Raw genomic sequence first — 16,699 nt, 5'->3', positions numbered from 1 at the left:
ACTGGCCTCCTGGCACTTTCCCAGTCCATCCAGCTCACAGTTACCAGAAAACAATATAAAACAGTGTTCTCCAGTGCCTGCAAGACACACCCCAAAACTCTCAGTTGAGTCTCCCAGACTCTCTACAATCTGCCTCTGACTTGCTTTTCCAAACTTATTTTCTACTCTTCAGCTCACCCGAAATTTTCACTGGAAGAGACCCTAGAGCTCACCTAGTCTCATGGTTCCCAAATTCAGCTTCACAGCAGAATCTCCTGGGGAACTTTTACTTTATCAATCCTTCTATCTAGCTATCTAGCCGTACATTTATTTATATATGGGTTTATCATGCCTAGCACTTAAACTTTTTTTTAATTAATAGACTTTTTTTTTTTTTTTTTGAGACAGAGTCTCGCTTTGTTGCCCAGGCTGGAGTGTAGTGGTGCGATCTCGGCTCACTGCAACCTCCACCTCCCAGGTTCAAGCGATTCTCCTGGCTCAGCCTCCCAAGTAGCTGAGACTACAGGTGCCCGTCAGCACGCCCAGCTAATTTTCTGTATTTTTAGTAGAGATGGGGTTTCACTTTGTTAGCCAGGATGATCCGCCCTTCTTGGCCTTCCAAAGTGCTGGGATTACAGGCGTGAACTACCGTGCCTGGCCAACTTTTTAGAGCAGTTTTAGGTTTACAGTAAAATTAGCCAGAAAGTACACAGAGTTCTCACATTGCCTTATCCCATACACAGAGGCAGCCTCTCTACCATCAACATCCCACATCTGGGTGCATGCGTTACAATCGATAACCAACATTGACACATCATTACCAACCAAAGAAAAAAATAGGCAATACACACACACGCACACACACACACACACACACACACACAAAAGGATCCAAGTAGTATAAAAAGATATACAGGGAAATAGAAGTCTCTCTCCAGCTCCTGATCCCTGAAGCCTCAGTCTCCCTCCCTGAGATATATTATACAAGTATATGATTATACTTGTAGGTAGGTCTTCATCTATAATTTTAATACAAATGAAGCATGCCATACACCTGTAATGAATCTTTATTTTTTTCCTCTTTTAAAATTTATTTATTTATTTATTATTTCTTTGAAATGGAGTCTCGCTCTGTTGTCCAGGCTGGTGCAGTGGCATGATCTCAGCTCACTGCAAGCTCTGCCTCCCAGGTTCATGCCATTCTCCTGCCTCAGCCCCCCGAGTAGCTGAGACTACAGGCACCTGCCACCACGCCCGGCTAATTTTTTTTTTTTTTTTTTGTATTTTTAGTAAAGACGGGGTTTCACCATGTTAGCCAGGATGGTCTCTATCTCTTGACCTCGTGATCTGCCTGCCTCAACCTCCCAAAGTGCTGGGATTGCAGGCGTGAGCCACCACGCCCAGCCAATTTTTTCCTCTTAATAATACATATTGTTGATCAGTGCAGGGATTAGGGGAAAATTTTTTTAATACATATTGAAGATTGTGCAATATCAATACAAATTAGACCGCATCATTCTTTTTAACAGCATTCTGCCAAGTCATCTAAAGTATATATTTATATCTTTAACTCATCATCCCCTATTGACAGATATACAGAACTTTTTAAACTGTAGGCTTCCAGATCTCATCCCAAAATTATTGAATACGAATTTAAAGAGGTGAACCCAGAAATTTGTATTTCATACATCTTCTCTAGGTTACTCTCATGTAGGCATCTCACAAGACTAGTTTACAAAGCAATAAAATAGCCCATCCTTCTAATTTTCCAAATGAGAAAACTAGGGTTAAAAGTTATAAAGCGATTTTCTCAAAATCTTATAGCAGAGAAGTTAGAGGCAGAGTTAGCTGTACAACAGGGCCCCCTGAATAGGAGGTGTGGAGGAATTAATTCATCTAGGGTATACACCATAAAAATGTGACTAGGATAGGTAACCCCAAATACCCTTGTCCCATTTATCAAGAGGTTTTAAGTGATAGTGTTCTTGCAGTACAGTCGCTGATGTTCATGATGAGCACCCTGAAGTGCCTTCTGAGTCATCAAAGGGATAGTAAGGTAATGCCATCATGGCTTTAATAAGAAGTGTGTTTTAAAGCCTAAATCCATGGGTGATAGGCTTGCATATTATCAGTAAACAGCATATTAAACTTATTCATAACTCATTAGAATCACTTCTGGCTACTCCATAAAAACAGAAGTTTTCTGTATATCTGCACAGGGAATGTTCTAGAAAGATCTTGGTTTCCAGAAATCTCTAGTCTCTACTTTAGCATTTAAGCTCAATTTCTTCAGCTATAAAATTAGGATAATAGTACTATCTGTATTATCCACTACCTCATGGGGTTGCTGTGAGACAATTTATATGAAAGGATTTTCAAAAGCATGATATCTCCTGTACAAAACAAAATAATAGCATTTTATCACTTTTAAAGATATGCATCCAGTGAAATGCTCTGATGGAGATTTGTCTCAGGCCAAATTGACTAACACCATTCATGCACCTTGCTTTAAATTTTTAAAATTCTTTCTAACCTATGAAAGTAATATAATCACATGGTTTTAAAAATCTAAAGGTCAAGAGAATATAGAATGAAAAGATAATAACAATAGCATAGAACCGGATTGATAGACATAGATAGATAGCACTTAACCACATGCCATGCATTATTCTAAATGCTCCTGAGAGAAACTCTTGGAGTATGTTACTATTATTATCTGCATTTCATAGATGGTCAAACTGAGGCACAGAGAAATTTAGTAACTTTCCCAAGTTACACAGCTAGTAAGTGTCAGAGCTGGTTTTCTGTCATCACCCCCAAATACTAATCTTATTCTCTAAAGATGACCACTGTTTCACAGTCAATTCCACATCTGTATTAGTTTTCTATTTCTGCACAACAAATTACCCTAAAATTTAGAGCTTAAAACAGTAAGCATCTGGCCAGGCGCAGTGGCTCATGCCTGTAATCCCAGCATTTTGGGAGGCTGAGACAGGCAGTTCATGAGGTCAGGAGATCTAGACCATCCTAGCTAACATGGTGAAACCCCATCTCTACTAAAAATACAAAAAATTAGCAGGGTGTGGTGGTGGGCACCTGTAGTCCCAGCTACTCGGGAGGCTGAGGCAAGAGAATGGCATGAACCCAGGAGGTGGATCACGCCACTGCACTCCAGCCTGGGGGACGGAGCAAGACTTTGTCTCAAAACAAACAAACAAACAAACAACAACAACAACAACAACAAAAAACAATAATAAGCATCTATTAGCTCACAGCCTTTATAGATCAGGAATGAGGGTGTGGCTTAGCCAGGTGCCTCTGACTTAAGATCTCTTGCTAGGTTCAATCAAGATGTTGATCAGGGCTGCAGTCTCATCTGAAGATTTGTCTTGGGGAGGATCTGCTTTAGGTTCATTCCTGTAGTTGTTGGCAGGTCTCAGTTCCTCATGGGCTATTGGACTGAGAGCCTCAAGTACTCGTGGCCAGAGGCAGAGGACCTCTTCAGTTTCTCACCACATAGACTTCTCCACAGGGCTGCCTGCATCCAGAGTCAGTGATGAGAGAGAGAGACAGAAGGAAAGAGAGATCACACCAAGACAGAAGCCATAGTATTTTTATAACCTAGTCTCAAAAGTGACATCCCCTCACTTCTGCCATATACGGTCATTAGAAGCAAGTCACAAAGTCCAAACCACACTCAAGGGGAGAGGGTCACACAAGGAGGTAGGGATCACTGGGGGCCATCTTAAAGACTGTGCACCATGACAGTCCTCTAGAACTTTTCTATACAAATAAAACTTTTTTTTACAGAATTTATATCCTTTGCATTTTGCCTTTACAGATATCAAAGTGATCCCCTCGTTTACTAGCACAGTTAGAATTCCATGTGCAGAAGCTACATATCTTCATAAGCAAGTCCCCTATAGATGGGTATGTAGGTTATTTCAAGCAAAACACCCCTTTCACTGATTTGTTAAGTGTGCCTTGAACATCGCTGTGAAACAGGCTCTGTGTCAGATGGTGCTGGAGGCACAGAGATGAGGGATAAGACCCCTGCTCTGAATACATTCTCAGCCTAGAGGGAGAAAAGACAATTAAGTAAGCAATTGTGAAAGGGTCTGGAAGATATCACTGTGGAAGGGGTATAGGTATCAGGTAAGGGGCTGAACATATCTGATAACTCCAGAAGTAAGGACACCATCTCACTTTGCACAGATGAGTAAACTGAGTCACAGATTTGCCATTTGTTTCACACACACCTTCCATAAAAACATGTGCTACAGTTGGAACCAGCGCTAAAGACTCATGGGGTGGGTAGCACCCATAATGCCATTCTTAGACCATGCTCAGATCCTGCAATTCTTTTTTTTTTTTTTTTTGAGATGGAGTCTCGCTGTCTGCCAGGCTGGGGTGTAGTGGCTGGATTTCGGCTCACTGCAACCTTTGCCTCCTGGGTTCACATTGTTGTCCTGCCTCAGCCTTCCGAGTAGCTGGGACTACAGGCACCCGCCACCATGCCCAGCTGATTTTTTGTATTTTTAGTAGAGATGGGGTTTCACTGTGTTAGCCAGGATGGTCTCGATCTCCTGACCTCGTGATCCGCTCACCTTGGCCTCCCAAAGTGCTGGGATTACAGGCGTGAGTCACCGCGCCCAGCACAGATCCTGCAATTCTAATACATGCTCTGAAAAATGAAGTCAATAAAAAAAAAAAAAATCAGTCAAACAAAGACCTTGGCATTCAGGAGACCAAACAATTGACTACATTACACTTTTCAGTCAGGGTTCTGGCATCTTTTAGTCACTGTCTAAATTAGTTCATGTGACATTTTTATTGAGCTTTTTTTAAAAGAGAGATTTCTGTATTCATTTTCTTCTCATCCAGTGGTAATTTTTCTTTGTCCACCTGAAAAGAATACATTACAGAATAATGTTTGATTGTTCACAAGGCAGTCAAGTCTTTATTTAGAATTAATGTCAAAGAAATGCCCTGTGCCTATGAGGTGCTGTTCACGCTCATGGTTCTCCTCATGTGGCCTGGCAGCATCACAGTAACTCAGCTGGGGCTTCATTTTTCAAGTCAGTTTCACGTTATCACTAAAAGGAACATCATTCTCATAGTTGACTATTTTGTGACAAACAAGTGCTTGCTTTTTCTCAAAATACCTCCTATAAAAGCCTTTTTTTTTTTTTTCTGAAGTGGTAAAGATAGAAGCATTGGATTTAGGTAGACCCAAGGTTGGAGTCCTACGTCCAACATTTATTGACTGTGTGGCCTTAGGTAAGTAGTGTAACTTCTACTTCAGTTTCCTTATCTTTGAGATGGGTTTACTCAGACCTGCCCCATTGGATTGGACCAATGTAAAGTAAAGTGCTTGGGTCAGAGTGAAAGGCTCAGTAAACTACAGAAATTATCATTGACCTTCCCTGAGCTAATGTAAGTGATGCTTAACTCTTCCCACTCTCCCTTCCTGGAAAGTCGGTTGGTCTTAACAGTGGGGAAAGAGATCCTTTAACAGTGGGGGAAGAGATCCTTTAACACTTTAAGCATCGCTTGTGGGCAAGGTCAGGTTTGACTAGGTCTGGGAAGGGAGGAAGCCAAAGGGGAGGCAGTGTTCAGTGTTAGAAGGGCCCTTTTTCCCTAGCCAGGGAGGGAATTACTCTTTTACGGCGAAAAAGAGTGAGTGTGCCCAATGCAAATTCCCTCCCTTCCCGAGTTACCTTGCCCCAACAAAGCTTCTGGACTACTACTCCCAGTCACTGCATTGGCCAGCAGGCTCAAAACCCGCTTGAGAGAAGACAAATTTGTTCATATCTTGTTTGCTTGTGTGTTTGTTTGAGACGAAGTCTCGCTCTCTTCCCCAGGCTGGAGGGCAGTGGCGCGATCTCTGCTCACTGCAAGCTCCGCCTCCCGGGTTCACGCCATTCTCCTGCCTCAGCCTCCCCAGTAGCTGGGGCTACAGGCGCCTGCCACCACGCCCCGTTAATTTTTTGTATGTTTATTAGAGACGGGGTTTCACCGTGTTAGCCAGGATGGTCTCGATCTCCCGACCTCGTGATCTGCCCCCCTATGCCTCCCAAATTTACAGGCGTGAGACACTGCACCTGGCCAAATTTGTTCATATTTCTTAGAAAGATAAGACTTAAGAGATAAGAGCGCTGCATCACTTAGTGACTGAAATTCACTGAGGATATCAGAACTTTTCCCAAGAGCCCATTTTGGTAGTATCAGGAGTACCCATGAAATAGGGAAAGGGGAAGAGATGCTAGCACAGATCCACTTGGAAATTTCTCAGTACATTTTATCTCATAGTTACAGGAAGCCGAACAAAACATAAAGAGGCCAGCTAGATTAGGAAACGGAGGTTTGATTCTGGGTAAGGGGGCTTGGGACTGTGATTTGAGTAATATTTGTTTTACTGCAAATAGGCACAGTAAAATATCAGGGCTGCCTGCCTCATGGTTGCAGAAAGGCTCACAGGAGAGAATGGAAATGAGAATGCTTTGAGCATTCCATGTAATCATTACTATCATTCACTGGGCACAATCTACCACTAGGGTGAATAAAAAGAGTCCCTTTGTTGTGACCTCCTATGCTCAGACATCAGCCTTGATCTTGCCTACAATGTTCCTGATATAGAGCCACACTGGGTCGTGGGTAATCCTAGAACGCCTTTAGGCATGTAAATGCTGGAAGAAATCCACCAATTTCAAGGCAATGAATGAAGGGAGCAGAAAGATACATTTGCTTCCTCGGCCGGGCGCGGTGGCTCAAGCCTGTAATCCCAGCACTTTGGGAGGCCGAGACGGGTGGATCACGAGGTCAGGAGATCGAGACCATCCTGGCTAACACGGTGAAACCCTGTCTCTACTAAAAAAAAATACAAAAAACTAGCCGGGCGAGGTGGCGGGCGCCTGTAGTCCCAGCTACTCCGGAGGCTGAGGCAGGAGAATGGCGTAAACCCGGGGGGCGGAGCTTGCAGTGAGCTGAGATCCGGCCACTGTACTCCAGCCTGGGCGACAGAGCGAGACTCCGTCTCAAAAAAAAAAAAAAAAAAAATTTGCTTCCTCTACATCAGGGTTTCTCATCCCTGAGCTGGATAATTCCGTGTGTGGGGGCTGTCCTGTGCAATGTAGGATGTTTAGCAGCATCCCTAGCCTCTACCCACTAAATGTCAGTACAATTACCCATTTTTATCATAAGCAAAAATGTCTCCAGAGATTGCCAAAATAGAGGGGTGCAAAATCATCCCCTCCCCTATCTCCACTGAAAGCTATTCTACCTAAAGAAATAAAACATGGAACAGTAATTAGGGGAAAAGATGTCTGTTAGCTGGTATTTTGTGGCTGCAGAAAGACAGATTTCAGAGGGGTGGAGAAGTAGAAAAGGAAGCTGCTGGTAGTTGGAGGACATGAATGTGGCACCTCTGGTCTTTCCGGCCAGAGGACTGTCACCTCCACAGTCAATGGTCATGTCCATGGAAGTCACCTGGGGAAGCTGGAGGAGGGGACAAAAGGTGTAACTCAAACCAAAAGTGACTGCCATCAATAATATTAGCATGTGCCCACATCCCCTGCTGGTAACAGGGACCTGGGCTTAGCAGGGGAGACCCATATTAGAGAGCAGGCTCTCCTCTCAAGAATCCTAATTTTATTAATATATCCCCAAACTTTTTTGTCAACAAAGAGGACCTCTCACTATAAAGAAAAAAAAAAAATACAGGCCATCCTAAGGTATGTTGGCAGTCTCAACATCTGATCTTTCTTCATTTCCCAAAGTGGCACATGGACCACAAAAAAATCTTATATGAATGAGTAAGGGCCCATTAGATATCAACCAATCAAGGCTTTATTATTTTTCCTTGCATTGTCTGTAATGATTCTGCTAAAGCAGAAGAGCAAAGTTACATGACTAAAGAAAGTTACATGCAAAAAGAATCTTCGTTCTGTTCTAGGCATTTCCAGACAGCTGAAGGAAAGGGGGACTTGGACATGGTGACATTTCCCCTTGCCAGGCCTCAGCTAACCTCCAGTCCTTGAGAGAGAAGCAAAGGGGGTAAACACTGCCTGGGAACTTTCCAGAGCTGAAGATGATGCCAGAAATTTTCCAAGCAGAGCCACTCCTTTTACTCCTCCCACCCCAAAGGCCTGTCTACTGCCTTCACACAGCATCATGTAAACCAACTGAATCAGGAGCTATGTAGGCAGTGACTAAATCATCAAACAGGTAAAAATTAACACAAAGGGAAGAGGGACTACACCAAGATCGACTTATACTAGTCTACTCTTCAGAGTCACCTGCTGAGATGAAAAGAAATACCTGCCATACTCCAGTCAGATACTGTTCTCCAGGGGCAACTCAGCCAGGAAGTTGGCTGGAAATTCAGTGACTTGCTCTGGTCATTCCTAAATACTCTCTAGAAGACTGACTTCAGGTTAAGTGAAAGCACGTGGCTCCTCCCCTTGACAAAGCCCCACAGCCAGGGAGCAGGTGGAGCCTGCCAAAAGCAAACAAAAACTTCCTTCAAACAACAACAAACACTTAACACCCGCAGCCTGTCAACACCAATTAGTCTGCCCTACAAGCAGAAGCCTATTAAGACCAGCGCCCAAATCCAGCAGGGTCCTCTGCAAGCAGAAACTGTCATCCCTTCTTCCTTCTTCAGCTTCCCCAAGGGAGTGACCTTGAGCTGAAACCAACTTCTCCCTGCCACCAAGTAGGCAAAGATCCTTAGACCCACTATCCTCCCAGGGGCCCATGCTGGGTGGAATGATGACATTCCCTGGCCCTTTTTACCTTCCTAATATCCATATTAATATTTGTTTTTGATATAACTTAAAACATTTCAATATTTTTTCTTAATGTTTTAGGCAAAATGCTATGTTTTGTGGGGCTGAAAACTAAAACATTTTTTGAATATTTTAATTTCCTTTTTCTCTAATTTTTAAAATAGTTTCCTGAACCCCTAAAAGTATCATGGGCCCTAGGCACTGTGACTTGTGTGTCTAATGGAGGCCCTAATTCAGTAGATAACTACAATTTTTAGAAAAAATGCTGTTATCCATGGCCACCCATCCAACCGAACACAACCCTGGCCTGTTTTGAAAATCCATTCTATTCATAATATACAAAGGGTACCTGGGAATTCTGTACTTCAACTCATCAATTTAAAGTGATCCCTTAGTTAGATTCCAAGAGGCTTAAAAAAAAAAAATCAAGTCACCACACAAGGTAAGATTTTCAATATTTTATTTATATAGAAATACTTAAAAAATGAAGTAGCACCATTACTTAAGTTTTACCTTTATTATGTAGAACTTTAAATGTCAGAAAAATAAAACTCTTGATACAATTTCAAATCTTGTCTCAGCAAATATAATATTAGTATTTGACCATGAGGTTAAAGGCCCTTTATCATAAAATAAAATATATTTTGTTTTTTAAACTTTGCTCAGTAAAGTACATTTAAGCTCAAGTAACGTCACCTACATATACATAAACAAGTGGTAAACAAATGTATTAAAATAGAAATACTAAAACTATAGTGGTGCAACAGAATTTTTGTAACTTGCACTGAATTCTATTTATACAAATGTTAGAAAGCATCAACAGTTCTTTTTGACATGTTTATACATTTCCGTTTTTGTAATAATATAGAATAAAATATGCTTTATATCACTGAATAGAAAATATGCTGGGTGAAGCAGATCTAGAAGATTTGTCTGAACCTATAAAATCTCCATCCCAACAGAATACTGTTCAAAACATTACACATTTTATGGTTTGTAATTCCGTCACAATTGTGTGATTATTAAAATAATACAGTGTTCTTTGCCATAAGGCCATACTAAAATAAAAAGATTTAACCCAGCTACAAAAAAGTTCACTGAACTTAAATTAAAATACTTGTAAACATCTTTGCAATATGAAATATAATTTTTCAAGTCAAAAAAGAATAAAATACTTCAATCTGTATTAATGCAATTTCTCTTTAAAACTTTTAAACGTTTTTAATATATAAGAGATATGTTACAGTTTCTTTAATTTTAATAAAGCTGCAGTATCCTGGTTTCACAGGAACTCCTGGCCCTTCCACGAACATTCAAAAAGGATCCACTGTGTTCTATAGTAAGTATCATAGGAACCCACCCACAAAGGGGAACACACTAAACAGTCCACACATCCCACAGCACTACTATCATCTTCATCATCATTACTGTTCATTTTTTCCTACTTTAAGAAAATGGAAAACTTGTGGGGTTTTCTTCTTTTGGAAGCTTCCTATTAAGTACAGTGTAAAAACTATCATTACTAGAATGTCGCCGTTCCTATTATTTATAGAGCATGCATTTCAGGTGTTCAGAGGTTTCCCAGGCTACAGTACTCTTGATGCAGATATCCTGGCAAATTCCTTTACTTAAAAATTAAATTTTAAAAATGAGCGGATACTACAGCTTTCCAAGCTCCTCTCGGATCTCAAGAGTGTTGGTGGGGCCGGGAAGGAAAAAGGCGGGGGGGGTGGGCACCAGGGAGGCAGGCGAGCGCTGGGGAATGAGGATGGGGAGGGGTTCCGCCTTCCCCCAGCACGGTGCGCACTGGCGCCCGCTGCCTTCAAGAAAAGATGCGAATGGCCTGAGTGACCGCGGTGTGGCAGACCGGGCACTCGGGCTCGCTCTTCTCACAGATGCGGTTGGCGCACTCCATGCAGAAGAGGTTGTGGCCACAGGGCACCAGCGCGGCGATCACTTCGCTCTCGAAGCACACGGAGCAGTCGCGGCTGCCTTTACGCCGAAGCCCGGAGGAAGAGGATGAAGAGCTGGAGGAAGAGCTGGACGAAGAGGAGGAGCCCGACGTGTCCGACGGCTGCAAACCAGGCAGCTGCGCCCCCAGCCCGTTGGCATAAGCGGCGTAGGTCAGGCCTCCTCCGCCTGGGTCGCTGCGCACCCGGCGAGCCAGGTGGTGCTCTCCCGCCCCCGGGGCCATGTGCAAGGGCGGGGACAGGCGCGGGCAGCTGGTGCCAGGGTGCAGCCGGCGGTGCACCAATAGCCCCAGGTTGGCGTTGGAGGGCGCACTGGCGCCACCCCCAGGGAAGACCACGGAGGAGGAAGAAGCAGATGAAGATGCGGAGGAAGAGCAGGAAGATGATACGGGAGCTGCAGGTCCACCTCCCGGCGACCGCTCGAACTGGGCCCAGAGAAGTGGTGCCCCAGGTGGGGGAGCGGGAGCCGGGTCAAAAGTGGGCTGCAGCTCAGGGCAGCCGTCAGGGGATGGCACTGAGGCTTCCCCCGCTGTGTAGGTGTACCCATTGTTGTTGTTGTTTCCGTTATGCGCAAAGCTCAGGGCGGGGCTGGGGGGGCTGTAGTCTGCCAGGCGCGGGGTAGCAGCTGCGCTGCTGCTGGTCCCGCCGCCGAAGTAAGAGTCTGTGGAAGCACTGCCAAGCGAGCTGGAGCTGTCGTTGCGGTAGCTGGAGAAGGGCTTGCGGCCGGGGGTGGGTGTGATGCTGGGGGTGGGCTTGCTCCAGAGGCTGCCTGGACCGGACCCGCCGGACCCGTGATGCAGGTCGAAGCCCACATCGGTGCCGTTGGCGTGGAAGTCGTTCTCGTCTGTGAGCTCAATGATGCCGCCGGTACGCAGCGCAATGTGCGCCTCAATCTCCTCTCGAGCGCGATCCACGTTCTCTGGCATGCCAGTCACCTCGAACACCGGCTCCTTATCCCGGCTAGGTGTCACGATGTACGTGTGCGTCTGTTGCTGGATGCGCTTGATCGTGGCGCCCTTGGGCCCCACCACGAGCCCCACCACGCGGTAGGGCACCCGCACTTGGATGGTGGTCTGCCCGGGCAGGTTGGGCGGCCCAGGCACCGCGCCATTTAGTGTCGTGTTCTTATTCCGAGAGGCGCGGATCATGGAGAAGTGCTCGGCAGCGGAGATGATCTCCCTCCGAGCCATGGCCACATCCTCCTTCCTGCCCGTCACAACAAAGACAGGCTCCTCCCCGCGAACCGGGGTCTTGATGTAAGTATTGGTCTTCGCCCGCAGCGCTTTGATTTTACAACCTAGGAACCAGGGTACGGAGGAAGAAGTGGGAAAGAGACAGACACGCCCATTATCCTGGGGTAACTGCGGGGACCGGGGACAGCCCGCGTTCAGGACAGCGAGACGGCAGGACAAGAGATGGGGGGAAAGGGGGCGTCTCCCTCACTGACCTCGGGCCGCGCCACGGGCTGGGCAGTGAATCCCACCCGCGAGACGCTCGAGGAACAGCCCATTGGCTGCCTGGCCCTCCCCCAGTGACTGCAGTCGTCCCGAATCAAACCCGAGAATCCCAGAAAAGTCATCTGGTGAGATGCCGCTGGGATCCAGCTGGGCGCGCCCTCAGCTCTGAAGACACGGGGAAGGGGCTCAGGGAAGGCAGCTGCAGGCACGATGCCTCAGCGCTGGTGGACTGGGGGCAGGGGGTGGGGTGTGAGTCCTGGGACCCATTGTTCCTCCTGTGGGCTCCATTCCGCTTTGCAGAAATCCAGAATCCTCCTCCCATCCTATGCTCACTCCTCCTCCTCTCTCCTCCCAAAGGATTGATCAAAGGCCCCCTCCCCCAAGCATCTTACATGTAAATTGTTTTTTTGGAGGTGGGCTGGGTGTGGGGCGTTAGGGGAGAAGGCAGTGATTTTTGCAGAAGAAAGTGCATCCCGCCAGGGCAGCGGCGCGGCTCCGGGAGACAGCCTGCCTGCACTTTCTTTGTCTGGGGCGCCGGCCCATCGCGAGGCTCTTCTTCTCTCCCCAAGGCACCCCACGCCGCGGATCCCGATACTGAACACGCCTTCCCCGCGAGGCAGTGGCCTGAGACCCTACACCGCTCCCCACCTCCCCATCCCTCCTCGACCTACCTTGCCGCCCTACGATCTCGGCGACGTGCTCAGAACTGGGCACCGGCACGCACTCGGTCATGTTCACGCTCTTCTTGCGCGGCTCGCTGTCGTACAGAGAGGCGCCCTCGTCACTGTCCAGCCCCAGCAGGGAGAGCTGGTCGAGCGCGAGCTGCAGGGCTCTTTGGTCATCCAGGGTCTCTCCCCCTCCGCTGCCGCCGCCTCCGCCGCCGCCGCTGCCGTTGCGCTCCAGGTCTGCAAACAGCGAGCTTGGCATCGCTCGGCCGTGCGCGCCGCGCCCCCGCCGGCCCTCGGCTCGGCGACGAGAAGCTGCGGCCACAAAGGCAGCCGGGAAGCGAGTGGTCAGGGGCGGGGAGGCCGGCCGCCTGCTGAGGGTTCCGTTGTTTCTTCCTCGGTGCCGGGAGGAGTGGGTCGCTCTGTGCAGTCCCCACCGGGCAGTGGCTGCAGGAGGCCCCGCCTGGGTCCCCACCCCAGATCTGCTGGCGGGTGGGGTGGGGGCAGAGCTCTAGCGGTGGCCGCGCGTGCCCCCCGAGTGCCCGGCTGTCTGGCCGCGATGCCGAGCGAAAAGCGAGCAGGCGAGCTACAGAAGCGTTTCTTTAAGGAGCCCCTCCCCGGCTCCTCCACTCCCGCCCGCCCGCCCGCCCGCCCTCAGCGCTTTTTCCTCCTCTCCTCCCCGCCTCTTGACTGAGCCTCTGCAGCCAGACGACTCCGGAGGGGGACGAGGGAGGCGCAACGTCACAGGCGGGAGCTGACACCACAATGCTACTGACACTATCGCTGGGGGAGGCGATTGGCGCGCGCCAGGCCGGGGGCGGGAGGAGGCCGCGGGTTGAGCGAGCGGAGGGAGAGCACCACCCCCCACCCCCGCGCTCGCCGCAGCCCGCCCCGTCCTCCTCCCGGCCGCGCCCCTCCCCCGCCGCCGCTAACGCCTCTCTTTGTTGTCTAATGCGGGACTGGCAGTCTCGGGACACTTGTATGTACCTATCAGCCGAGGACAATCATTGTCCCCAGGTCTCCTCCCTCGCCTGATTCAGAGAAGAAAACGCGCCCAACTCTGGTGCCTGGGGCCCGGCTATAGAAGAGCGGTCCTTAGAAAGTCCCGTTAGTGGCTCCAAATAAACCTTCCGTGGAGCCAAAGCTTCCTCTGGAAGAAGAGTCTAGTCCGCCCAAAACGGCGACCCGATTACTCCGACATGGAAAACGGGACACCAAGTCTTGGGACGCACGGGCAGAGTGACTCCCGGCGCGGGTTGTCCACCTGCGCGGGAGGGCAGGAGACACAAAAGCACACGCCCGCCCACACTGGCACCCGCGCGCGCGCGCCCGCGTTTGCATTTCTGTCTCCTTGGGCAGCACTTCGCCCATCTGGCACTGAAACTGAGAACGGGAAAGCTGGCTGCCGCGCGAGCTCGGCCAGCGGGGCCGCTGGCGACCTCTGGAATGCATGGCACCACAGTCCAGCACACGCCCGGCGCCCAGGCCGAGACCCTGCGGGTTCTGACACGCGCACGAGCGCCGCGCCGCCCCCGCGGGGACGCAGGCCACAGCGCCAGCGGCCGGCGCGGGCGTGCGCGCCCGCTGTTCCCCTATCCCTCCCCTCCTCGCCCCACGGCCGGGCATGCGCAGTGCGCGCGCGGAGCCGGCGGGCCCTTTAAGGCGGGCAGTGCGGAGCGCGCGTCGGCCCCGACCGCGGAACCGCCCCGACGGGAGGTGAGCGCTCAGTGCCCTGCAGCTCTTTGTGCGCTCCTCGGGGTGGGGGTGGCGGCAGGGGGAGGTTGCGACGGGACCTGCCGGCGAGAACTGCGAGCTGCGCCCCCTCCCGGATCTCCCAGGGACAGTCTCCGAGCGCGAGAGAAAAGGAAGGAGGCTTTGAGGGGCGGGCCGGAGCGCTGCGCGCTGCTCCTCTCCGGTCGCATCCCCCTCTGTTGCCCACCAGGGCGGACGCCCCTTCGGTCCCCGCGCGCTCTCCTGTCCTTTGTTCCTGAAGCCGCCTGGCTCGCCGCGCTCTTTGCGTCCCACCGCGGACCGTTCCGCAGAGTGGCTGGGCCCGCGGTTCATAGAGTCGCCCAAGGCCCGCACAGCGGGACGCCTGGCCAAAACAATGAGGACATGCGGCCGCAGCCGCACACTGGCTAACTCCGGAGACCTCGTGGTGCCGCGGGGCGGTCCCGGAGCTTGAAGGCAGAGGCTCCCCTAGGTGTGCCCTGCGTGACCCCGGCTAGAGGGAACGAGCGCTGTGGGCCTTGGTTTCTCAACTGTAAAATGAAAAAAAAAAAATCCCCGCCCTTACCACCTGGTGGGTCGTTCGGAAGATTAAATGCGACAGTGGATGGGCGCGCGCTTGGGAATCAGTAGACAGTTCCGCAAGCGCCTTTACTTTTGAGAACGCGGAGGTGCCGCTCCCTTCTCCGCTTGCTCACCTGGAGCTGTCTTGGGAAAGAGGTGCTGATTATTTCCTTGGGGAAATGGGTTTAGAAGCCACTTACAGTGGTTATTTCCTCAGGATGTTTACGTCAGCTTCCCGGAGCCTGGTGTGTGTTTTTCTTAAAAGGGAGTGTTCGATGGGAGGAGGCAGGTGGGAGGATGGTGCGGAGTCCTCCGTGAAAGCCACCACTTAGAGCTCCAGTAGGAAATTTCTGTATTCTTTTGACCCGGTTTATGGACTTGGAATCCAACTAACTTGGGAATAAGGGTTCTTGCCGAGATGGAGGGTTTTGAGTAAGGGGTCCTGCCTGGGGAGAGCCAGAGATGAGGCCCAGCCTCCGGCGCTCACGCAAGGCCTTTAAACAGAAAGCAGACTGGAAAGGCGCTTGGAGCATTTCCATCTATTTAACACAAAGGGCTAGTTTCTCGCTTCTTAGCTCTGTTTCTCTGAATTTCATAGCCTTCGGATTGGGCCTACTGAGGTTTCTTTTTTTTTTCCAAGTAGAAAATGTAATGAAGGTAAAGTTGTTCCTCCGCTGATGAGGAGCTGTGCACGGATAATGGGGTGTAGGGAGAGTCTGCTTCTGCTAGGGAGCTTGGCCACTGGTATTTTCAGACCTGCCATAACTCCTTCTGCTTGCATCTGCAGCGATAAGAATTCAGATGGATTAATTCTGAAATGTGTTTAAACTTAGAGGATTGGATATTTCAGAGGAGTCCCTGGGGTTGCCAGGTCATTACCCGGAAGGTGATTGCAACATTTCACCAAGGTGACATGCTTAATGTCATTCTTCCCTTCTGGATCCTGAAGGCAGGAGTTGTACTTGGCTATAACTGCCAGCGTTCAGTGAAAGCATACATCTTCACCCACATAAAGGATAAGCTGAACCCCTTACCATAGGAATTCATGGAAAGCTGCTGATCCTGAGGTGCCCATGTTCATGTAGCCCAGGTCACCCTCCAAGGAGAGGAATACTTGAGTAAAACCTAAACAGAGATCTGCATGCTTTTCTGAAGACACCCACAACATCGAAGGCACTCTCAAGAGCATGGGAGGGTGGTGAGAGTGATAGAAGCGGTACGATGTCTGACAGATCTGGTTTCCAGCCCCAGCTGTTCTTCAGTGTTGTCTGTCAAAAAAGGTTGGCATCCACCTTCCCACCTGCCTCACAGGGTTGCTTTAGCGAGACGGATAATGATAGCAAAAGCTAACTCGTAAATTCCCAGGTACCAAGCAAATGTAGTTGGCGCTTTAGTCACAGCTACTCCTTGCCTGCTCTATTTGTATGCCTTACTGACTGGTCAGGATATTTTCCGACACTTGACTGCTATTATAAAAGTAACAATCCAGAAATTTTAATTCTCAGTTAATGGCTTTAATAAGCCAAGATATCGTAAAACTTGCAAAG

At 49.1% G+C, this 16,699-nt stretch overlaps 1 protein-coding gene across 1 annotated transcript; it reads right to left on the bottom strand.

Annotated features, from left to right (window-relative positions):
• Positions 1 to 9,216: 9,216 nt before the first annotated feature.
• Positions 9,217 to 14,287, bottom strand: MEX3B (mex-3 RNA binding family member B). The gene is made up of 2 exons (XM_033189203.1): positions 12,867 to 14,287; positions 9,217 to 12,035 (listed from the first exon to the last, which is right to left on the bottom strand). The coding sequence occupies exons 1-2, from the start codon at positions 13,120 to 13,122 to the stop codon at positions 10,591 to 10,593; spliced, it is 1,701 nt and encodes a 566-aa protein (XP_033045094.1). The 5' UTR covers positions 13,123 to 14,287; the 3' UTR covers positions 9,217 to 10,590.
• Between the last annotated feature and the right edge of the window lie 2,412 nt (positions 14,288 to 16,699).

Source organism: Trachypithecus francoisi, unplaced genomic scaffold, assembly GCF_009764315.1.
Source record: "Trachypithecus francoisi isolate TF-2019V2 unplaced genomic scaffold, Tfra_2.0 Lachesis_group3, whole genome shotgun sequence".
Classification (NCBI taxonomy): Eukaryota; Metazoa; Chordata; class Mammalia; order Primates; family Cercopithecidae; genus Trachypithecus; species Trachypithecus francoisi.
The sequence above is the reverse complement of the archived record's forward strand: the minus strand, read 5'-3'. Positions and strand labels throughout refer to the sequence as shown.